The following is a 25,809-nucleotide window of genomic DNA, read 5'->3' as shown; positions in this document are numbered from 1 at the left end:
CCTTTAATCCTTCCAATAAGTTTATGTTTCAGACTACATGACAAATCACCTGAAGTTCAAACAACATTCTATATTAAATGTACAACAAGAGACAAAGGAATCAGATGCTTGTAAAAAAAAAACCTATAAACATTGCTCAGAATCCACAACACCCTTTTACTTAATATAAAAAGGATTCTGTAAACTAGGTACATTTGTTTCACAGTCATACAGCTGTAACACTTTCTTTTCATCCTATCCTTGCTAAAGCCATAAGATACAATATGATGAACTATTCTTCGTCAACGTCTCCTAAGTTCAAATATGGAAGCTTTTACTTCCCCGAGAATGGTGGGGGATTCAAAAATAACCACTGTGGACCATCCACTCACAAAACCAGCTATGAGGACAATGGTCTTTCTGCAGGCGGAACCTACAAAAACCTCTATGGACAGTCTAAGAAATCTCATCATAATAGAGTAAATAGTCCAACACATGGAGGGTCCTGCAATTCCTATCATGGTGAAACTTCTGACCACCACAGGGTTTCTAGTACCCATGGAAATCTACGATACAAAGAAATCGCCCATTCATGTGGACATTCTTATAATATGCAAAGTAGTGGAGCCCACTCAGGGGATTATGGAAGTTCAAAAGGTAATAGCCTGTTCAAAATTAATGAAAGGGAAACCATGCAGCATCTGAATGAGCGCCTCGCATCTTATCTAGAGAAGGTTCGTACTTTGGAGCAGGAAAATAAGCAATTGGAGAAGAAAATATCTGCGTGGTACGAGAACAATACCCCCAGTGCTTTGCCTGACTCTAGCCAGTTTCTCAAAACAATTGGTGAGCTCCAGGAACAGGTAACAAAATTACAATTTATGTAAACTTTTAATTTACCATATCTTGACATGAGATTTATTTTTATGCAATACTTTTTGATACTTGTTGACATGCAAAATATGTGACAGTTATGCACTCTTTTAAAAGCAACATTAATTGCCAATTGTTAGCAAACCCAACATGATCTTTCCTGTTTTAATACAGATCTTTTCAGCTACTGTTGAGAAGTCCAGCATTGATCTGCAAATTGACAACACCAAATGGGCAATTGATGACTTTAGCAACAAGTAAGCATATGATATCCGTTGGAACAAAATAAAAAAAAAACAGGAAAGGGGGATTCAGATGATTAGGTATTGTGGCAATATATTGTGAGCAGTGAGAATTTTTGTGCAGCTAGTGTAGCTTTCTACCATTGTGGAAGCCCTCATAAAAACTAATAATATTACGAGGATACTTATAGTATATTATACAGTACATTGTAGATATAGTAACATAAATAATTAAAATGTGGCATACCGTATAATTATTATCTAATTTTTTAACACCATTCTGCTCTATATGACTAAACTATTTTCAATAATAATAATGTAATGAAACAAATGATTATAATAATAGCCAGAAAAGTAATGCAGGCAACACAAATAATAGTATATTCTTTACACTTTTCAGCTGAGAAATACCCTTTAACATTTCTCCCTTTATTAATTTTATTGTAGAAAAGATACCCTTACTCTGGTGGTCAGAGGAAGAGGGCCCTCTTACTATACAATGATGATCAGTGGGAGAAGGGTCTCTGGTGTTCGGGGAAAAGAATGCCCTCTTATATTAGTGGTTGGGGCAGGGGTGGACTGACCATTTGGAAACTCGGGCACTGCCCGAGGGCCCGGGGTCAGTAGGGGGCCCCATGAGATGCCCCTGGTACCTTTTTCATAGGCTTTTTTGAGTTTGGGGAAGGACACAGGGGCCCCATGATCCCCTATTGCCCAGAGGCCCCATGAGTTGTCAGTCCGCCCCTGGGCTGGGGTAAAAAGTTGCCCCTCCAATTGTTGGCCAGGGGGAAGAATGCTGCTTAACAACAGCAACAAAAATCATTGGTGTCAATAGATACTAAGCTGATGGATATAAAGGGTGGCTGCACTCAAAAAAAAATGTTGGTACAAGAACTATGCAAGCACTTTTAGAATAGATCAGTCCTGCACTGCTCAAGAAATCCCTACCAATCTGCGGACAAACCCTAATGTTCCACAGAACCCTTGTTGAGAAAGACTCGGTTGGCGTAAATGGCTATTTTGAGAAAATACCCCTGTAGTTAAAAAGCTTGATGGAGGCTTGTCATTTTTCATGCTTTGGGTTATGATATACTACAGCAATATTAAACCTTAATTTTTAAGCACTTTCAGTGGTTGATTTAATAACCCACTGAGTATGAAGCTTCTTCAACTTTTAATCCGTGCCTATGTTCCAGTTGCAGCTAGTGTCATGACCAGTGCCCCAGGTTTCTTGTTTCAGGGTGGCTCCTTTCTTTTGCAGTATCCTATGGAGACACCTTTAGATGCAGGGTCTAGAGCTGTGTCTCCCTCCATTCTGTGCATCAACAGAAGCACTCAGCCCCATAGCCTAGGATGTCAAGGCAATCCCCATCTCCTTCTTCCCCTGCCTTACTCCAAGCTAACAGACTGATTTATGCTGCAAAAGACCAGAAGTTCAGGGAAACAGCACTGAGAGAGCAGGGGCCAGCAGTAGCAGCATTGAAAGTTGTAAACTGCAAATGCTGGGGTAAGAATTTTAACAAATAGTTTAATAGGAAATGTTTATTATATTGTGTTCAATGTGTTAAACTAAAAATGCTGAAGGTTTAACACTACTCTAAGGTTGCTAGAAAAGATATGAAGCTCCTCATTGTTTCAACCAGCTAGTAAATTGGCAGATATCTGTATGACTTGCGAGCCAATTTATATCCACCCAATATCAACCCCCCAAAATCATCAAAAAAATTGGACACACACTGTCCCAAAAGTGAATAGGATCGCAAACACTCAACACATAACTACCTCTGTGTCCACAAAGTTAATAATTCATATTGTGTTGCGCTCCCAGTGAGATTATCTATTTTATTAATAATTCTGTTTACCCATGGTAAACATGTATATAATCAGGTGATGTGCAAAAAAAATATATATACAAAATTAAAATATATATATTGTGAAAAATATATATATTATCCGCTGATATAAAAAATATATAAATGTGAAAATAATATCCCCAGAAAAATAAGTGATATAATAATGTGTACTAAAACATAAATATAAATAAATCAATATCAATATACATCATGATTGGTGAATAATCAAAAAATACAAATGACTTGAAATATATATATATTTGTACTGCAAATTAATTTGTGATATTAATGTCCTTTAAATTCGGTGACTTTGTGCCTGATTAAATCCTGACTTAGTGACTCATTGTGAATCCGTGACTCTCCTTGAATCCTTAATTAGTGAAGATGTATGCTCACCTCCTTATTAGCCTGCAATTAGGCTATACACACTTGTGGTTCACCTCCTATGGAACCTGCTTAGATGGAATTCCTCCTTCACAGATTGTAAAAACGTGGATATCTGTTATCCTCAATTCGCTCATATGCGTTTCTCCATATGTGGGGACAAATTGCCAAACATAGTGTTTTATCCTTATAAAAAGGTTTCCGCTTTATTGCTTTCCAAAAAAGGTACACTCACATAGATAGTATGCGGTATAGGATAAATTGCTCAGCTCAAGTAATCCGCCAGCCGTTTAGTCATGCACCCGCCGTCTGTCAAACAATCCGGCTTTCTCCGAGTGACATTGCAGCCCCACCCCTACGCGTTACGCCACTGGTCACGTGGCTTCATCAGGGGGTTGTGATGATCACAACCCCCTGATGAAGCCACGTGACCAGTGGCGTAACGCGTAGGGGTGGGGCTGCAATGTCACTCGGAGAAAGCCGGATTGTTTGACAGACGGCGGGTGCATGACTAAACGGCTGGCGGATTACTTGAGCTGAGCAATTTATCCTATACCGCATACTATCTATGTGAGTGTACCTTTTTTGGAAAGCAATAAAGCGGAAACCTTTTTATAAGGATAAAACACTATGTTTGGCAATTTGTCCCCACATATGGAGAAACGCATATGAGCGAATTGAGGATAACGGATATCCACGTTTTTACAATCTGTGAAGGAGGAATTCCATCTAAGCAGGTTCCATAGGAGGTGAACCACAAGTGTGTATAGCCTAATTGCAGGCTAATAAGGAGGTGAGCATACATCTTCACTAATTAAGGATTCAAGGAGAGTCACGGATTCACAATGAGTCACTAAGTCAGGATTTAATCAGGCACAAAGTCACCGAATTTAAAGGACATTAATATCACAAATTAATTTGCAGTACAAATATATATATATTTCAAGTCATTTGTATTTTTTGATTATTCACCAATCATGATGTATATTGATATTGATTTATTTATATTTATGTTTTAGTACACATTATTATATCACTTATTTTTCTGGGGATATTATTTTCACATTTATATATTTTTTATATCAGCGGATAATATATATATTTTTCACAATATATATATTTTAATTTTGTATATATATTTTTTTTGCACATCACCTGATTATATACATGTTTACCATGGGTAAACAGAATTATTAATAAAATAGATAATCTCACTGGGAGCGCAACACAATATGAATTATTAGCTAGTAAATTGACTACATTAAAAACTAAACAAATATTAGGATAATGAACCTATTTTAGGGGGATGGATAAGATTGTAGACCTACCTAGAAGCAGTTTTTCAAACTTTTTAAGAATTTAGAGGGTAGTCAAAAATACAAAAATCACACATCTTCTTCCCTTGATTCTGGTCATTGCCTCTTCTGCATTTGATATAACAGCTATTCATTTGTATGCTATAGATATGAAATTGAACTCAGACTACGGAACAATGTAGCAGCTGATGTACAAGGACTTCAAAGAGTCTTGGAGAGTCTAAATAAAGAAAACCCAGAACTGGGAATGAAGGTTCAAGAATTCCAAGTAGAACTCAGAGAAATGAAGAAGAACCACGAGGAGGTAATATGCACAAATTGCCCAGTTTTTAGATTTCTTCTCAACTGCTGAAAACCAAGCAACATTCAGTGCTCAGATGGTTCATATCAGTGGATCAGTAGGTGTCACCTGCTGTTAGACACTACTTACTGAAATTGTTTTTGAAAATATTGGACATTCTTTTTTTAGGCAGCTACTGTATGTAAATCAGAGTTATTTTCTATATAGCTTAAATCTGAAGTCCATTCAATATACAGTATATGTCCCTTGCCTTGAAGTTGAGGTATTAAATGCTAGCATAAACAAATAAAACCATTGCAAGTATATACGACTCTAATTAAAACCAAATACATTACCAGATGACTCATAAAATATATATCTTGGAACAATTATGCCCAGTTTGAACCCCCCAAGAAAAAAAAAATACTTGTGAAGCTGAAGATGCACATTCATTGTAGTGATGTGTTTATGGAATCATTCTTTTGGGTGCTAATAACATTTTTCATGTAATCATTTACAGGAGGTAAACTCTCTCCGTGGTCAACTGGGTGCCAGAGTCAGTGTAGAATTAGATGCTGCTCCATCTATAGATCTGAACAGTGTTTTGTCTGATATTCGAGAAGAGTACGAAAACCTAATGGACAGGAACCTTAGAGATGTTGAAGCCATGTTTCTTGCGAGGGTAACCAAACATTTTCATTTTTATGAAGCTTCATAATAAAAATATATATTAAGGCATTTCCAAAATTGAATGCTCTGATGGTCTTATGTATTTTATAATTTTTTTAGACTGAAGAACTAAGTTGCCAGGTCCAGTCAGGATCAGAAAGCCTTCAATCAGTGCAGATTGAGATTATTGACTTAAAGCGCAATGTACAGAACCTTGAAATTGATTTGCAGAGTCAGCTGAACATGGTACGTGTTGCAACTTGATACTTTATTGTGTATCTTTCAGTTACTTTGAATTTGCACAGATTTTTCTTTTCATGTAACAATTGATGTTACATGGGAACCCCTCACCTCTTTGACTTTTTCCTGCCTTCTTTTTATTTTTTTATATATTTCTTTGATTTTTATCAGTATTTGTATTTCCTTTTTGCTCTCGGCAGCTTTCTCCAGCCTCTGTTTTTCTATTGTCCACTTGTTTAGCTGTTTACAGATGTTACTTAACTTTTGTTTTTTCCAATCTCCTGTTTTTTCTGTGTTTTCCTTTTACTATGTTTGCAAGTGCTCTTTTGTGATAAAGGATAAGGCATTCTTAATTATATCTGGCTTTATAATAGGAGCAACTGACAACCAGGGGCGGACTGACAACTCATGGGGCCCCGGGCAATAGGGGATCATGGTGCCCCTGTGTCCTTGCCCAAACTCAAAAAAGCCTATGAACCAGGGGCATCTCATGGGGCCCACTACTGACCCCGGGCCCTCGGGCAGTGCCCGAGTTTCCAAATGGTCAGTCCGCCCCTGATGACAACATATTTACAGTATGAAGCCGCTTAAAAAGCCCAAGAACGCCAATAACCCAGAACAATATGCTCAGCTCCACCAAGTGCTGTAAGTACAATACAGTACTTTTGCACAAAGGAAATGTGTAGTATTCTTGTATTTATCTGCTCTTCCGATGGGGCCACCTGGTCTGGTGACAACTATCTAAGAGAGGATTTTCTGTGACATAATTTCCTCTTTTGCTTGTGTTCTTATGCATCTCCTGCATAGGAGGGGAAGGAAAATAATTTTAATGTGACACAATCCTGAATAAAATCACAAGGAATATAATCTATCCAAATCTGATTTTAAAAAAGTTTGCCGTTTTCTTTAATGAAAGAAGCATAATTTTTTTTAGTTTGTTTTAGGGATTTTTTTTTTTTATAGTTACATAGTCTGGTTGAAAAAAGACCATCCAGTTCAACCATCTTATGGTTGCAAGAAGGTGGTATTTTGCATTCTTTCACAGCTCAACTTTAAGCAATCAAGAAAAAAACAAAACAAAAAACGAGTTCTATCCTCTCCTAAACTGGAGTAATCCTCCTAACACATTAGCCTAGGATGGGAGAACTTTGATTTAAAAAGTGCTTTTGGCCCCACTGGGATAGCATTCCTCCCGACTTTCTGAAACGATAAAGAGGGGCACCTTTTAGACACAGTATGTAGGCAAAACACATCCCTACCATGGCCCTGGTTACACTGACCACAAAGATTTAATATGCACAAAATGAATGGCTACACCCCACAAGTGCTTTTTTTACCTCTTTTTTTCCCTTTATATTGGCTTTTCAAAATAATATATGCAGTGATATAGAGGTTGGATAAAAAGTTTAGTGCAGCATAACACTTTCGGTAGTACAATATTTAAATTTGTAAAGTGGTGAACATATCAGACCAAAAATAGGGACAACCGAGCCTGCAGAAAGGGCAGAGGGATTTGGTCTTAAAAGAGAGAAAGTCCCTCTAAATGAGGGACAGTTAGGAGTTATGGGAAAGGGCAACTACTGAGGTGAAACAATTGTCCAACGCTCTTTCGAGAGGTGCCATCGGGCTGCATTAGACAACCTGGGTGATTTATTTCAGGGAAAACAGCTATATCATTTATTTTCTGTTGATCATTATTATTTACCCAAGGATAAAGTGGAGCCATGACTGTCTTGTTGTGCTTCCCTCTACCACTTCAATTAACCCCTTGACACCGATGCCTACCGGCCCTATAAGGGGTATAGATGCCTGGAGGTGGGGCTGGGTTTGTGATCATGTGACTGCCGTGACTGGCTGTTACAGCGGTCACATGATCGGAAAGCTCCTGATCGCAAGTAGAGATCGGGAGCTTTCCGTTAGTTGATGGTAACTGTGCCTGGTTTTTGGGGTACACATATATGCAGCCTCTCATCCATCTTGAGGTTTCATATTGGTAATCAGATAGTGCATGTATATAATATTGATCTTTGATGTCTTTGGCCAGCATAAGAGGAAATAGTTGTAAATTCTTAATATGCCCTAAACATGAAGATTTATTATACTTATATAGCGCCGTCAATTTACATAGTGCTTTACATATATATATTCTACATTCACATCAGTCCCTAACCCTCAAGGGGTGTACAATCTAAGGTCCCTAACTCACATTCACACATATACTAGGGACAATTTAGACAGGATCCAGTTAACCTACCTGCATGTCTTTGGAGTGTGGGAGGAAACCCACGCAGAATGTCAGGGCAGGAGCTGTGGAATGGACATGCAGGCCTAATGGCAGGGTCATGCACCGACTGACGACAACCACCACCCACAGACCGGAGTCCCTCAGGGCGCGGAGTCTAAGCCCCAGGCTGCCCTTCACCAGGGCCCCTGATGGTGGGGATGGACTTGACGCAGCCAGGAACCAGGTCGCGGCCCCCGAGAAACCCCAGCTGCGGTAATGGCCACCGCCAATGGCGTATAGCTGGTAGGAACCAGATAAGAACGATAACGTAGTCGGACAGGCCGGGTCGATAACAGCGGTACAGACAATACAGAACGGTAGACAAGAATACACGGGTCACAAGCCGGGTTCAGCAACGGGAGGTCAAATAAAGGGATCAGGCTGAGAATAGTCTTAGACAAAGCCAAGTCAGTTTCCAGGGCTTGCAACAACACTATCAAACAGGACACGAATGCAAAGAGCAAGTGCAGACAACAGGCTTAAATGTGCTCAACCACATCCCTCTGGGGGATGGACCGCAGAGGCCTGAAAGCATAAAAGGCTCCCACCATGCTTTGCAGAAACCCAAGATGGATGCCAGCACATGGAGCAGCATAACCTTTGGGAAAAGGTAGGACCTTGACACAGGGAGAACATGCAAACTCTAAGCAGGTGGTGCCGTGGTTGGGATTTGAACCAACAACCCTAGTACTGCCAGGCGGAAGTGCTAACCAATAAGCCACTGTGCTGCCCTGAAGATTTGCTATTGTTCGATGGAACATCTTGGAATGTTGTTATTTAGTAAAATACTGAAAATGAACATTTTGTCTTGCCTTCCTCATGAAAAATAGCAATTCAGTTTCTGATATGTGAGGGTACCTAGGAACTCCTGTGCCAATATCCCCACAGTTATATATCTGCAGCGTGGGATCTAAGATACTTAGCTGAGCGAACTGTTGGCGCTATATAAATACTGTATAATATTAATAATAATAATACAATTTGGAGTGAGATGTCATGAATGTGCTACTTTCTGGAAACAAATCAGAGCACTACATGCATCTCTCTGCCACTGCTTTATTCATTCTGTAAATTTGGTCTTTGAGAACCTCTCCTGCTGCCATTCAGATATTCCTCCACCAGTTATCAGATCACCAGGTGGGCAGCTCTAACATGACGAAGCAAAGCCCTGGTTCTACTAAGATAGCTGTCCCCATAAAAGAAACACAGAGCAGTGCCTTCATTGTAAGTCAGTAATGGGGGAAAGAACAGCCGCAAGGAGCCTACAAGCAATATGGGTGACTGGACCTTTAGTTCTTGCCTACATTGCTTTTGCACATTTTTCAAAGTTCAAGTCCAATTTAACTTATATATAAAGTCTACAGAATGGTGATACAAAACCATACCTATTAAGCATACCTTCACCCAAACTACATACTAATTCTACAAACACAATTTGTGAGGCTACAGTGCTTTGAATGCCATACAAACTGATCTTTTAATTTGATCTCTCTTTACAGAATTCAGCTCTTCAAGATACACTGACAGAAACAGAAGCCAACTACAGTTCAGAACTTAACCAGCTCCAGACGATGATTAACAATGTGGAGTCAGAGATAGCCCGCATCAGATGTGACCTAGAGAGACAAAACACAGAGTATAAAAATCTTATGGATCAGAAAAATCTTCTCGAGCAGGAAATCGCTACATATAAACATTTGCTTGAGCGACAGGACTGTCAGTAAGTACTGCATAGCAGTGTGCACACCTGAAATTGATGAATGGATTCATCCAACCCAAAATGATAGTTTATTTGGTAGATATTGGTGGGCTGAACCATGTCTGTCTTGACTCAGGCTCTCTATTAACAAGGTCTCCCAGCCATAATTTCTGACTGTTTCTGTTCACCTGGAACATAGGAGTGACCAGGGGTGGACTGACAACTCATGGGGCCCCTGGGCAATAGGGGATCATGGGGCCCCTGTGTCCTTGCCCAAACTTAAAAAAGCCTATGAAAAAGGTACCAGGGGCATCTCATGGGGCCCCCTACTGACCCCGAGCCCTCGGGCAATGCCCTAGTTTCCAAATGGTCAGTCCGCCCCTGGGAGTGACACCACCTACTTTTATGTATTCCAGCACCTGTTACAGTGCAATATAAAAAAAGAAAGTCTGATCCCATAATAATGGCCACAACATGCGTGCAGACACCTGAACTCAAGCACAGAGCTCTCACCAGTAGAGTCTCTAGAGTAGTCTTTCTCAATCTTTTCAAAGCAGAGGAACTTTTGGAATAAATTTCTGGTTTCAGGGAGCCTTGCTAAAAATTACTATAGCTACAACTCATGATACTTTAGTGTGATGGACTGTGGGAAGAATGCTCCTTAAACTTGTGGTCATTGGGAAATAAAATACCTCTTTACAAATAGATAAAAAGATCAATGGTGTTAATGGGAATTTGCCTGAGAGGCAGTAATTGCTCATTCCTCATGGAACCTCTAGTGACCTCTGGAGGAACCCTAGTTGAGAAACTCTGCTCTAGAGAAATAAGGGCTTGTCAGGTGGTTTACCTATCTAAGATCTTCCAAAAACTGAAATATTAGTTTTGTTTGGACTAAGGCCAGCCATACATGGGTCAAAAATCGACTGATTTTTCATCTGAAAATCGGACCTAAGAATAATCGGCCAATTTTCGCTCTGTTAGTGGGTCAATGGCACCGGCTGATTTTCGTGCTTCCTCCCCTTTTACGTCGATTGGGCATGTTGGAAAATTTGTGAAAAACGACCGATTTTCGACTCAATGATGATCAAATCATATGATCGTTTTTCCAAAAAGAATATGCGCATGACCTGGAAGCAGGGGCGGACTGACCATTTGGAAACTCGGGCACTGCCCGAGGGCCCGGGGTCAGTAGGGGGCCCCATAAGATGCCCCTGGTATCTTTTTCATAGGCTTTTTTGAGTTTGGGCAAGGACACAGGGGCCCCATGATACCCTATTGTCCGGAGGCCCCATGAGTTGTCAGTCCGCCCCTGCCTGGAAGGAACAAAAGTTTTGCCTGTTATATGGGGTGAACTTTATGACTTAGTCGGCCCATTTTCGAAATCATTAATGGTACCATCGGATTACCGAACGAACAACGTTTTTGATTTTCAGATGAAAAATCGTTTGCATTCGAACCGTGTATGGCCTGCATTACTCTTTATGGTTTACAACCCAGAAAATTCTATTACTATAGTCATGCAGAAAGAATGTTTTTTCTTATGCAAATAAAGTTTCTCTGAGCATCATTGCTGACTTTGGGGAGAAGTTTAATGAACTCCACTTACATCAGGGGTCATCATCCACACAGAGGTAATGCCAACCTGAGAACAGAAGAAATTTGCCAGTGCTATTTATCTTTAACACAAGATTTCATTACCCCAGCCCTGATTTTCATTTACTTAATACGGAAGATAGCTAAAGGTGTTTTCCAAGAAAATAAGAATTCCTAGTTTGAAGAATGCCCTTATGTTCTGCACAGTGGTGTATTTAGGTGTTGTAACGGTCTGGATGTGTCCCAAAGGAAATAAGTGAATGGTATATGTCAACTGTAATTGGTGGGGAAAAAACTCACTGCTGCCATGGTAAAAGCACATCGGTTTGTGGAAAGTATGAACAGGAGCCAAGCGCTGTGTAGTTTTGTGATAAAAGTAATACACCTTAAATGAAGGTGTGCCTTTAATAATTCATATGGTAAAAAATAGATAACCAGCCTGTCTCTTCAAGAAGCCAGGTTCCAAGATGGACGGCCCGTCCGCTCAGAGGGAAGTAGTGGAGTAGAATGCCTGTCAGTGCAGGGACCACGTGTATCCGACGTCCCAGCGTCCCGGATGACGTCACCACGATGTGGAGAGACGGAGGGGAGGAACTCTTGCTGGAGCCGCAGCTTTAGAAGGAAGAGGCCGGTTGCCGGGATAACATGTTTCGCGCGCGCATGCGCTTTATCAACCGGCCTCTTCCTTCTAAAGCTGCGGCTCCAGCAAGAGTTCCTCCCCTCCGTCTCTCCACATCGTGGTGACGTCATCCGGGACGTCGGATACACGTGGTCCCTGCACTGACAGGCATTCTACTCCACTACTTCCCTCTGAGCGGACGAGCCGCCCATCTTGGAACCTGGCTTCTTAAAGCCACGGGCTGGTTATCTATTTTTTACCATATGAATTATTAAAGGCACACCTCCATATAAGGTGTATTACTTTTATCACAAAACTACACAGCGCCTGGCTCCTGTTCATATTTAAGTGTTGTGCTGCCCAAGGCAACACAAAAATCAGCTGTCATCCATCTACAGATAATTCCCCAACTGAGAGAGCCTGACACCGACCAACACCAACTCCTCACCCCGGCCGGGAGAGCCTTCCACTAACACCCGCCAAAAGAGCCCTCCCACTTGCTGAAAGAGCCTTCCACTTACACCCCCCCCCCTGGCCGGGGAGCCTTACACTACCATAGCCTCCCATACACCTGCCACCACCCCCCTCGGGGAATGACAATGGGGCTCTGCATACACAGTCAAGCAGCCCAAAGCCTCTCTGTTGCATCCCACCTTGTCCCCATGCTGCGTGTGTCCCTTTTTCCTGGGGGGGTGCCACCCCAATGAAAAATGCCGCCCTAGGAAAATGCCTTGTGGTAAATACGCCCCTTAAGTTCCTTACAGAATACTGCGGCTCCCCCTTTCAAGTCCTTGGCTGACTTAGACTTCTCTAAAAGATACTATAAATCCAAGGAGGGGAATGTATCAAAACCAGAGCAGACAAAATTTGGAGCAGATGCACATGGCAACCAATCAGCTTTTATCTTCAGCTTGTTCGTTTAATCCTTGAAAATAAATGATAGAAGTGGATTGGTTGGCATGCTGCTACAGATTCTGTCTACTCTAGTTCTACTTTACAACCTGCAGTACAGTACCAGATTTCACCAGATTTACGGAACATTTTCAGCAGCCCTCACAAAAATACAGGTTGTTTTTCAACAGCAATGGTGCTCTAGACTTTGTTACGGTTTATAGATTTTTAGGATATCAGTAACAGGTCTTCATGGAAAGGATCATAGAACAAGTATGTCATTTTTTTCAAAATAATTAATTTTCTTTTTTTCAGTGTTAAAGAAGCAGAGCCAACGACATCAAGTGTAAATACAGTCACTGCTACAGAAGGTAAGTTTTGAATGCCTGTATCAATCTGTGTAAAGGGATGGAGCATCCTTTATTATCAATCCAGGCTCAATATACAAAATGATATCACTTTATTTGCTATAATGAATGCACTTCTTCATTTGGTACATTGGGGGTTGTCATTAAAGGGAAGTCCCATTTTTATGCAGGGTCTGTTTTAATTTTTTTTTTATGGTAAGGATTATAAGTATGTCAATTCCCAGCAGGTTAAAATTCAGGTAAAGGTTTAATTTCCCATGCTGCAGTAAATATAGCTATTACATTTAAAGTGTTAATGAGCCACAATGTATTTAAGCCTTTTAAATCAACTCCATAGTGCATTAATGACATTTGTTTTCATATTTTAGGCTCCAACCCGACAGAGTCTCCCCCAGAAGAAAATCATGCTTGTGAGACGAGCAGCTAAAGAAGAACACTTGGAATTGGTTATGTGGTCACAAAAAAAAAGAAGGAAAAAGAAACATGCATAACAAATATCAACCAGATGTGTACTTTGATTTGCCTTAAATGGCTAATTCAGTTCTAAAATTCATTTTATATATACAACATAAAAAGAAGTATTAGCATATGCCATAAGTGCACTTTAAATGACAAAAAAATATATATTCTAAGTAGAAAGTAAATGCATATAATCTTAGTAGTAATATATAGTATTTTATAAAATGTTTAAGTTAATGCTTCGACAACCTATTATACCATTGCCAAGTATATAATTCACTTGGTATGTGTGTACAGACACACACCAAGCAATCTGTACACCATAGTTGGTTTCAAGTCTCAGAGTGCCCCTTCCCTGAACTTCTGGAAGGAGGGTCATTGGAGTGGCTTATCTCTTTCTGTAGACGCATACAATGTTTTTAGGTATTTTAAAAGAAAACGCAGAGCTAAAAACACAAAACCTAATAAAGTGCAAAATGACCATCAATATTTATATCATAGCCATCTGAATAGCTAAAAGAAATAATATATATCAAAAAATATTGTGTAAGGTATATCACCACCAGGTGATAATGAATGGTGATAAATTGTCCAAAAGAACTCGTGAGGATCCTTTCAAGATCACAATCAACGTGTATGGGTAACTGATCCAAGGGTGCCAGATGAAGTGACTTAATAGGCAAAATGCGCACTCACCAGAAGTGTGCTATAAACACACATTTGAGATATTATCCTCTCTCATCAGCTGGGACGGACCGGGAGAGGAAGCAGAGCTCACACCGGGAGAGGAAGAAGCAGCACAAGGAGCCAGTCAGTTGTGTATTTACTAACAAGACACATACTGATAGGAGGAGAGAACAGAGTGACTAGACCTAACCCATTTTAGTGATGACCCAACGCGGTGATACATACTAAGGGGCCCCAGAGAACCTTACGCAGAAGTGACGAGACACTGCGACACCTGCCTAAGGATCCTAAGGTGTATTGGAACCTGGCCGAACCCGGGAGCAGATGTCTTGAGCATACCTGATGAGACAGGATAATATCTCAAACGTGTGTTTATAGCGCACTTCTGGTGAGTGTGCATTTTTCCTATTAAGTCACTTCATCTGGCACCCTTGGATCAGTTACCCATACACGTTGATTGTGATCTTGAAAGGATCCTCATGTCTTCTTTTGGACAATTTATCACCGTTCATTATCACCTTATGGTGATATACCTTACACAATATTTTTTGATATATATTATTTTTTTTAGCTATTCAGATGGCTATGATATAAATATTAATGATCACTTTACACTTTATTATGTTTATTGTTTTTAGCGCTGTTTTAATATTCATATTTGAAGGTTGTTTTTTGGTTACCTTTGGTGTTCCAGCGGCTATTTCCAGAAGTAGCGCTCTCGCTGATACTCCCTTTGCTTAATGTTTATAGGTGCCAGCTGGGAGCATGTACGCAAGGGTGACCAACTGCTCCATATTTAGCCAGATCTGGTCACACTGCAGTGTGTGTTGCGTGGTAACCACATTGGAACATATGTGTGTACATTTAGAGTCCTAACAAATTCTGCACTTTTTAGTCTTCCTTTTTTTTACTGTTAATAGAATAAGCAGAATGTGATAGTTAAATCTTGTTGCCCTATTATTGATACAGTTATGACATAAATGTAAAATATAACTCATGTTCCATGTTTTACTATGTTTGCGTCCATCAGTATTAAGTCTTAACAGAAACCTGCCATTGAGGTGCTATTCTTAAGCTTCTTCTTCTGAAGATGCAAATTTTCTGGTTTTCATGCTAATCCTTAAGCTCCATGGATCAGATCCATTATTGACCACAAAACTTTTCATCACCATCCTTTTTTGAGTCACTAATTAGTGCAGTGTTTCTCAACCTTTTTTTTAGTCATAGCACACTAAAATGTATGAAAAACCTCAAGGAATTCCAGTCTACAATTTAAAAACATCAATGTTACTTATGGGGAACCTGAGCCTGGGACTATGCACAGGACCGCCTTGAAATGAACTTCACATCAGAAGTAGTCCTTCACATCAGAGGTTCCCCCATAACATCAGAGGTCCCCCAATCACATCAGAGGTCCCCACATCACAAAAGATGCTTCCTGTCAAATCAGTAGTCCCCCATCATGTCAGAGACCCCCCATCACATCAGGGTTCCCTCATTACCTCAGAGGCTGCACATTACATTAGAGTCACCCTATACATCAGAGGTGCCTGTATACATGAGTTCCCCCATCACATAAGGGTCTCTCCCTTACATCAGAGCCTCCCATCACATCAGAATACCACCATCACATCAGGGTCCTCCAATCACACAGTCCCCTAAATCACACAGTCCCCACATCATTCAGCCCTCCCTCATGGAGCCCCTGATCAAAAAGCCCCACAATCCAGCACAAGGTAAAAAAGGTCTGGAGGAGGCAGACTTCCAATTTCTTCTGAATGCAGCCCTGCATACCACCTGTCCTGGACAGCATCATTTTTTAAGTTCCACTCACTCTGTAAAAAAATAAGTCAGCAGCTACAAAAACTGTAGCTGCTGACTTTTAAAAAACAGCCACTCACCTGTCCCACGATCCCGCGTTGCCCCCGCAGCAGCCCGTTTCACCCGTCATCCTGTATTCCAGGCACCGGCATCTTCAGTGTGGGCACCCGGCTGTGACAGCTTGCGGCTTCACAGACGGGTGCCCACTGCGCATGCGCGAGTAGCACTGCGCTTCCCGAATGGCCCTGTTGTCTTCTTGGACCTGTCACGTGTCCCACAAGACCTCGGGGAGGGAGGGTAGGAAGACAACTTCCACTTCCAATCGCCTAGGTGATCGCAGCAGAAGTGGGAGTGGGTACCTGTCAAATTTGGGTACCTGCCCCCCCCCCGCTCCCCAAAGGTGCCAAATCCTTAATGGGGAGCGGGGTACCAATCTTTAGAGTGTAACTTCCCCTTTTGGGTGGAACTCCGCTATAAACACAAATGGAACACCTCCTGTGCTCAGGGACCCAGATCAGTAGGGGGCCGATGGACCAATACTATTGGAGAGTATGGACCAATCAAAGGCTGTGCAGCTCTAACACGAACCTGGGGAAGCTCGATACAAACTGTAGTGGAGAACAAAAGACAGAGTGCACCAACTTTGCTCATTATCTCAGTAAACAATTAATTGATTTATTGATTTAGGAGATATACTCACAAACGTAGTAGTAAAATAAGCATGTAAAATCCAAGACCGACCCACACGATAAGGAACACGTGCACATCCCATCGGAAGGGGAGACTCTCAGAGTGATTCTGATGTGTTTCAAAGGGGGGGGTCCCTTCTTCATCAAAGCTAGCTCTGATGAAGAAGGGACCCTCCTTCGAAACACGTCAGAGTCACTCTGAGAGTCTCCCCTTCTGCGCTTCCTGAATGGCTCTGTTGTCTTCTGGGACCTGTCACGTGTCCCACAAGACTTCGGGGAGGGAGGGTAGGAAGTGATTCTGATGTGTTTCAAAGGGGGGGGGGTCCCTTCTTCATCAAAGCTAGCTCTGATGAAGAAGGGACCCTCCTTCGAAACACGTCAGAGTCACTCTGAGAATCTCCCCTTCCGATGGGATGCGCACGTGTCTCCTTATCGATTTTGGATTTTTCATGCTTGTTTTACTACTACGTTTGTGAGTATATCACCTAAATCAATAAATCAATTAATTGTTTACTGAGATAATGCGCAAAGTTGGTGCGCTCTGTCTTTTGTTCTCCACTACAACATAATTTATTGTCATGGTGCAGGCAAGCCGGCAGTCATCACCATTGCAATGAATGATGCCATGTGCCCTGGCCTTAGGGCGTTATCGGATGTATGGTGCTGGTGGCTGGCCCATCCACACCATGGAGATCCATGATGCTGATTTGGGGGAAAGTGAATCCCATACTGACAGCACCGTAGGGGAACCCAGATGGCATCAGGTTGAGAAACACTGATCTAGTGTAATCAAAGATCAACATGACTGTACTGTAGAAAGTAGATAGGGGCCAAGGATGGCATTGTGAGTGTTTTTCTCATGGCAGGTTCCCTTTAGGCTTGTGGCATAAAAACCTTAAACATTTTTATAGAAAAAGAGCCTCTACAAATGTTAAACTAGTTAACAAATGTATACATTTTTGGTTAAGAGTTAAATGCATTAGATGTTAATTTTATTAGAAAGGAAACAGTAAGTGATCATTTTAATGGCTTTTGGGAACTACCCTCACTAAGCTGAGAAAATGTAAGTTTAGCTCGATCATTTTATACATATCCTAATTATGCTTTTGCAGAGACACATTCAGCACATTGTTAAAATGAGGATTGGAATTTTAGGGCGGTAATAGATTCAAATGATTGGTTAGGAATTATAAACATCAACCACGTGCTTTTTTCACAGCCAATCATAAACAGCATTCAAAGCAATCACTGAATAGTTTAACAATCCAGCTAAGAGTTTATTTTGTGTCTTACAAGCACATGATGGTTTGATTAGAAAATCATTTTTATGTGGCATGGATATGTTTATCAGAATGTGATCATGTGAACAGTGGCCTTAACAGGACATAATTCTATTATTCTAAAAATGCAAATTTACTTTTCCAAATAGCTTGATGTGCAGTAGCACAAAGAACTGTGATGGTTTACTCACTAAACACAGCCAATGTAAAATGCAAATGTTCACCCAAACGTGACATATGAAAAGTATCTGGAATTCAGAATTATTCTTAAATGTGTTTTTAAAAATGCTTGTTAACTAATGTAGAGCTGACTCTGTATAATAAAGTAAGTGAGCTGATGTAGTGTGTCATTGATTTCTGAACACTTTTCTATTTAAAGACAAAAATGACCAAATCCCAATTTAATGGTTGCCACCAAAACCCTTAAATACACTATATGGCCAAAAGCTTGAGGACTACTAGCCATGACACCTACACTATATGAGCAAACGTATGTGGACAATCCTTCATATTACTGAGTTCAGGTGTTTTCAGTAAAAAAGTATTAGTCCAACAGCATACAAATATGATTTAGACAACTGTGGTCTCCAACCTTGTGGTAACAGTTTGGTGAAGACCAGGGGCGGACTGACCATTTGGAAACCCGGGCACTGCCCGAGGGCTCAGGGTCAGTAGGGGGCCCCGTGAGATGCCCCTGGTACCTTTTTCATAGGCTTTTTTGAGTTTGGGCAAGGACACAGGGGCCCCATGATCCCCTATTGCCCAGGGGCCCCATAAGTTGTCAGTCCGCCCCTGGCGATAGCTAGTCTTAGACATGTGTGTTTCGTTAAGATTCATTGTTTGAACGAAAATTAAATTTTCGGAGGTTGCGGAGGTTGCGATGTATACAAATCTCTGAATAGACATGAATCAACAAATCCAAAAAACATTATAACAAAATTAATAAATTCCAATAAATAAATAAATTCCTGGTGAAGACTCTTTGACTGTGCCCCTGTGCACAAAGCCAGCTCCTGACTTCAACACTACTGCACACCTTTGGGATGAATTGGAACACTAGTTGTGAGCTTGATTTTTTGGTCCAACATCTTGCGGTTAAATGGGCACTAACCCCCCACCCAAAAAAAAAAAAAATCCAAGGATAACCAATTCACATTTTTTGTCAGTTTCTGAACTGGATAGGACTGCTAATATATTGGTTATCTAATCTTCTAATCCACCACTGGAATAATTTGCAATCTGTGCCCATCTTGCTTCAAAGTGAACCCTAAAATCAGAGCCAAGTTTCTGCATATCCAACATAGCCTGTAGCCTAGTATGGCTGGGCCCCCAGTCAATAAACTACCAATAGTCGAGTACCAATTGCTTCCATCCCTGCACAGTTTATGTAACTTTATTTGGTGTAACATTGTGTGTCTATGGCTCACTAAAAAAACATATAACAATAAACAGTATTAGGGATACATACAAAAATGAGAAAAATAGAAAATAAGACAGTTTCTTATCTTATATTTTTTTTATTAGCCTGGTTTGGGATAGCTACGTGAACACATTACCATAAGTAAATCCTTCACATGTACTTTTGTGGGAGTTTTATTAGGAAACCGATGGTAACAGCATTCACTTTCATTTTATCACATTTTATAACATCGGCATTGTAATAGCAATACAAACAAAAGTTGTTTTTGACAATCCAATATAAGCTACCTTGAAAAATCTCCTTTCATATTGTGAGTGCGGCCAGTCTTCTGGCCATCTCTTTCCACAAATTCCTGGATTCCCAGCATGCTTTGAATCTTCTCCTATGCTGTTTACATTCACTTTTAAAAGACTACATATCCCATGGGACCTTGCTGCCTACAAGCAGAGATTCCTGTTCTGACTCCGTCTCCTGAAACCCCCCTCTCAGCACCTCATAGTCATGTATGACATAGCAGTGCCTACTCACTGGACATAGCGAACACATGTCACAGAATACAAGCAAGTAAATGTGTGGGAATCTTCATAGTAAGCTTCCAAACTTCAAGGTTGTTAAGATTAATAGGAGTAGGTTGGAAATTATTTAAATACAAGGTGGAAATGAATAAATGATTTCACATTTTGACCATAGATATGCTTCAGTTTTATAGTTCACCCACGCTAAGTCTAGAAACTGGCAGAGTAGAGTGACAGTTTCCCATATTCTAATAGGTGTACTGACAAAGAGCAAGTGGGCTCCCTTTTAGCAACTCTTTTATCTGTCTTAGCATAGTTTGTGTAGCTATGATGTCTGATTTTTTTAGTGTCATGTTAATGCTAGCCGATTTTCTAGGGTAGAACAGTTGGCCTAAGGAAGTATAGGAAATATACACCTTACCAACCGATCAGCGACTGCTGCCCCTCTCTGCCAATCCCTTCATTGGCTTCCACTAACCCAGTGTTTCTCAACTCCAGTCCTCATGGACCCCCAACAGGTCATGTTTTCAGGATTTCCCTCAGATGAAACAGCTGTGGTAATTACTAAGGCAGTGAAACTGATCAAATCACCTGTGCAAAATAACACAGAAAACATGACCTGTTGGGGGTCCATGAGGACTGGAGTTGAGAAACACTGCACTAACCCAATGTATAAAATTTAAAATACTAACCACAACATACAAAACCATCCACAACACTGTCCCTAGCTACATCACCGACCTCATCTGTAGATATCATCCAAATTGCCCGCTCCACTCCTCCCAAGACATCTTGCTCTTTAGATCCCTTGTCACCTCCTCCCATGCTTGCCTCCAGGACTTCGCCAGAGCCTCTCTGAAATTCCCTACTACAGTATGTCCGGTCAGCCCCCACCCTGTCTGCCTTTAGGCGAACTTTGAAAACTCACTTCTTCAGGGAAGCCTACCCCACCTCCACCTAAGAACTGTACTTAAGCCACCTCCATCAGATCATCCCCCACAGCTATCACCTTTTGTACCACCTCCCCCTTCCTTTAGATTGTAAGCTCCATGAGCAGGGCCCTCCTATTCCTTCTGTACAGAAATGTATTGTAATTGTACTGTCTCCTGTTATATTGTAAGTGCTGCACAAACTGTTGGCACTATATAAATCCTATATAATAATAATAATAATAATAATTCAACCCTGTGTGAAGTGTAGAGACTTCCATTGCCAGACACCTCCTGAAAATGATAGTTGCTTTCTTGGTAAAGCACTAGCACTAGACCTACTTGCTTCAATACTTTAAGTGGCTGACCAAGAATAGTGATGGAAGAATCTGCCCAGGTAGTTTTTCCAAGGTTTTAGTGAAGCTTGTTCAAAATAAGGCCAAACTGAACTTAAAGGTGAGGGGGCAAATCTTCTATCAAATTCTGCCAACTTTTAGTGATAAAAGGCAAACTATTGACAAAAAAGACACGGGAACTTGGGCACTGCCATAGGGGGCAGGTATCAATGCAAAATAAAAAATACCGTACAGCAAGGAGAGGGCCTTTTTATGCAGCTTTAAGGCAGACATAAAAAAACAAATCCTTTAAATAACCTGCTTAGGGGAATCCCCAAAGCTGTACGTGGTGTTACAGAACAGTAGGATTTTCACAAAGGGTCTCATCAACGATGTACACTGGCAGTGCTTATTTTAATTTTTAAAATACCTTTTAATTTGTAAAAAAAAACTTTTTCAGGTAGCAGCATTTTTAGCAAATGGACCTGCTTTAACCTCCAGATAGAAACTGGCCAGTGGTGTGGTTGCCCTTGTTATTAAGCTCCCACTAAGAATTAAGAGATTACATTTGACAGTATAAAATTGTCTGGCAGCTGGACAATTTGAAATAGTAAGTTTAATCAAAAATTCACTAGAGACAAAGAGCGGAAATTGGGGCTTTACTGCAAGAGTTAACATACTGCTGGGGATACAGAATTGTAAAGTAGACAAGCAGCAAAAAAATTTTATTTAGAGATATTAAGCCTAACTGGTGTATGTGCAAAAAATATTTTAAAAGAAAAAATATTCCAGTGGTGCATGCATCTATATAAAATTCCCACAACAATATAAAATTATAAATATAGATAATAACAATAATCTATATAATACAAAAAAAGTCCAAATGATTCAGTCCATCCACTGATCACCACATGGAAAACTCATGAATAATTCATGTTCATAACTTATTCAGTCCATCAAATAATCACCACATGAATTCCTGTACAAAAAAATAAATCTGTGTAGTGCTCCCCTCTCAGGTGTGCACTCACCAAACAGTGTTGCCTCTCACTCTCATGGTTGGCACAGTGAACTTTGATAAATATTTCTCCAGGGACTAGATCAAGTATGGACTCCTAGGATAACCATTTCCAATCACAAAACGAATAAATCATCCTTCCAATACTCCACTCATAATATATCATATAGAAGATAAAAGACGAGAAAACCCCACATGGTGCAGTACCATTTAAAACATTTATTCGCCACAGTAGAATGCTACTTACAAAATGCAAATAGTATGAAAGCCCAAAGATATTGATTGCTTGAGTTACTTATGAGAGGAAATCCGGAACAGTGCTCTCACCAACGCTGGCCTTCAATCTCAGACACTCCTGCTTCACTTTCGGTTGCCACACAGCTTCGCCCTGACACGTTTCGTCACTTCCAACTTATTCATAGGATTCAGCTGGTGTATGCCTAACCTTTATGTACAGGGATAGGGGCGTGTAGTGAATTTGATTGATTCAGTAGGATGTGAGCAAAGTACACAACATTCTTTTTTTTCTCTTTCAACTGATGCAGTGGCATCCTGCAAAAAAAAGGCAGCACCAAAGGGCGATGATCAGTAACTAGTAAATGCTTTGCTTGTTACTTGAGTACCCCAAACTTAAAATAAAAATAATAAAAAATAACCTACAAAAGACAGGTTTTTTTTAAGGCAAAGCCTTGCTGCACAATAAATAAATAAAACAGTTCAACCTAAGATAAAAAGCTATAAACCTCTAAATAAAATGAAAATCCCAAAATATCACCCCTTGAACCCAAAGTCTATTTTTGCAAAGGGAACTCTTCCACCCAAAAAAAAAAGTTTGCTATGGACAGGATAGCAGTTAAAATTAACAGCTGATCTCAAATAAACCACAAAAAAACCCAATAAAATACAATAATTTAAACAGCTAACAACCAGAACAAAAGTATAGTTTCCTAACTGACCCTAATCTCTCCCTATGTAGTTTGTCAGCTTTCCTTATTCTTTAGCAAAAGCAGTTTAAAACACTGATGCTACGGCGGCTGCCCTGTGTCCCCATCTTTTTAAATGAGGCAGCTGGCTTAGCCAAAGCCGTTTATTGATCCTTTTAGGCCTGTTGGCTATGATTCAAAGGTTATTCAATGCATTAGGGTTAAAAATATTGCAGGCAAATTTCTTCTGAACCTCATGCCTACCAAGAACAAGTATGCAAATCAGGACAGGTCAATAATGGTGCACTCCATATTTTCTCACAAAAGATATTCTTTAAGATCATCGGAAATATTTAGGAGCCATGCTGCTTTAGCGCTTGCCTGAATTGCATTGTCAACATGACTGGCATGGTAGTCACAGGGAGGAAAGGTAATACTGGCTCATGGCTCTGCCTACTTTATCCATGACCTTCAATATTGAATGCCAGAAACTCTAACAAGTCCTACCTTATTTATGGGTACTTACAATAATTATAAGCTAAAGGATATTTAAACCCAAGAGCACTTACCTGTTGATGTTGACAAAAATGTGTAGAGCGCCTTTTTACATTTAAGATTGGAAACTCTCAAAAAAGCACAATGGAAATTGTTTAACTTTTTAGCAGCCAAACAGGTAATTGCAAAGGCATGGAAGACAACATATTTTCCTTATAATGCAGTCGAAACCGGTATTAATATTTTAAACAAAAATATAACTGGTGGGCATGTTGTCAGAACCCATGATATATTTCTTAAAGTGGAACTGAACTGTTATTCAACCAATTTTTTCAGTTGTGACACCTTTTGAAAGTATGCATAATCTCGAGACACCCCAGTCTAAAATTTAAAAAATGAAAAATATTATTTTTCAGTGGGAAACCTGAGCCTGGGACAATGCACACAACCACCTTGATGAAATTACCAACACATCAGAGGTCCCCCCATCAGAGGTCCCCCCATAAGGGGGAGCAGCTACAGATAGATTGAAATTCAGCCAGTCTCTATTGAACTGGCTGAATTTTGATCCATCTATGGTCAGCTTTAGAATTCAATATGTTAACCCAGGAAAATGAGTAATCTGATGTTGGAGGTAAAGGTAGTGGGGATGAGGCAGAAGGTTTTTTTTTGTTGTTGTGTTGAAAAATTGTCTACAGTTACTGGAGGCAGGGGCGGACTGACAACTCATGGGGCCCCCGGGCAATAGGGGATCATGGGGCCCCTGTGGCTTTGCCCAAACTCAAAAAAGCCTATGAAAAAGGTACCAGGGGCATCTCATGGGGCCCCCTACCGACCCCGGGCCCTCGGACAGCGCCTGAGCTTCCAAATGGTCAGTCCACCCCTGACTGGAGGTGAGATTGTTTTACACATCTCTAGAGAAAAAGAACACATTTGGGGTGTATTGATTCACTAAAACGTTACGAAACATTTTACTGATTACAATCATTTAATTACTATGTTAAAATAAAATCACTAGCTTTGAAAAAAACTAGCAGGTTGACAAAATTAAATTGTGTCAATCAAAAGATAAAATAAATGTACCTGTGTGAGATCACTAACCTTTAGAAGTACAACATTATTTCTGTTACTCAGTTCTGGTAACAAGATGACCAGTAACCTGTTATTTTAATAAATAGTTTTGTTACCCACCCAGAGGGCTCATAAAATATTGCTTGAGCTACGACTATTTAAACATTCTACTTGTTAAAGCGGTTCTTCAACCTTTTTTTAAAAAAAATTAAAAGTTAATAAATGGACACTCATCTGTTCAGGGGTCCAGTTCCGTGGTCACCAGAACCACTTCTGTACTGTTCCTCAGGTCCCCGACACCGGCATGTTTACTGTTGGCAACCAGCTATGATTCCTTGGGGCCTCTGATCCACTGAGCATGCACAAGCCCCGCTGTGCTTTGTGAATGCTCCTGCAGCCTTATGGGACTTGCAACATGTCCCAGAAGATTGCAGGTGGGGGGAGAACTTCTGGTGGATTGCCATGGCAATCTGACCAGAAGTGGGAGCTGGTACCTTTCAAAAACAGGTATCCACTTCACACCCCCCCAAAAAACAACCAGTGCCAAAAACAGAAGAGGAGGGGGGAGGAGGGCATAAGGAAGAACATCCCCTTCAAGGTAAAGTTCCGCTCTAAGGTCTGCAATGCATTTCATCAGTTTTAAGGAAATCTATTTCAGATAAATATAAACAATATATAAATAATTCTGAAAAATCATACACATTAGAATTAAAGTATTTTTGAGCAACTGTCTATAAAAAAAATGTCAAAAAGCAAAAGTCTAATTAGGGCAATTAAGGTACATTAAAAGAGGGAAAAGATCATTTTGGAAGATTTCAGTTGTGAAAATGTTCATTGGCCTAGGCCGGGTGTCGGCAACCCGCGGCTCCAGAGCCGC

The 25,809-nt window shown here is 40.4% G+C and overlaps 1 protein-coding gene across 1 annotated transcript; it reads left to right on the top strand.

Annotated features, from left to right (window-relative positions):
- The first annotated feature begins 222 nt into the window (after positions 1-222).
- On the top strand, positions 223-14,224 carry LOC149464462 (keratin, type I cytoskeletal 19-like). Its single transcript, XM_089674726.1, has 8 exons — positions 223-842; positions 1,027-1,109; positions 4,795-4,951; positions 5,448-5,609; positions 5,717-5,842; positions 9,620-9,840; positions 13,238-13,293; positions 13,659-14,224. Exons 1-8 carry the CDS (start codon positions 264-266, stop codon positions 13,715-13,717), a joined length of 1,443 nt encoding a protein of 480 aa, XP_089530852.1. The 5' UTR covers positions 223-263; the 3' UTR covers positions 13,718-14,224.
- Positions 14,225-25,809: the final 11,585 nt, after the last annotated feature.

The sequence above is a fragment of the Staurois parvus genome, unplaced genomic scaffold (assembly GCF_062004578.1).
Source record: "Staurois parvus isolate SC_StPar_1 unplaced genomic scaffold, SC_StPar_1.0 ptg000151l, whole genome shotgun sequence".
Taxonomy (NCBI): domain Eukaryota; kingdom Metazoa; phylum Chordata; class Amphibia; order Anura; family Ranidae; genus Staurois; species Staurois parvus.
The sequence above is the reverse complement of the archived record's forward strand: the minus strand, read 5'-3'. Positions and strand labels throughout refer to the sequence as shown.

Excerpts from the sequence above, each read along its gene's own strand:
- LOC149464462 (XM_089674726.1), top strand. The coding sequence starts at position 264 with ATGATGAACTATTCTTCGTCAACGTCTCCTAAGTTCAAATATGGAAGC. Across the intron at positions 843-1,026 it reads TTGGTGAGCTCCAGGAACAG|ATCTTTTCAGCTACTGTTGA; the intron begins GTAACAAAATTA and ends GTTTTAATACAG. Across the intron at positions 1,110-4,794 it reads ATTGATGACTTTAGCAACAA|ATATGAAATTGAACTCAGAC; the intron begins GTAAGCATATGA and ends TGTATGCTATAG.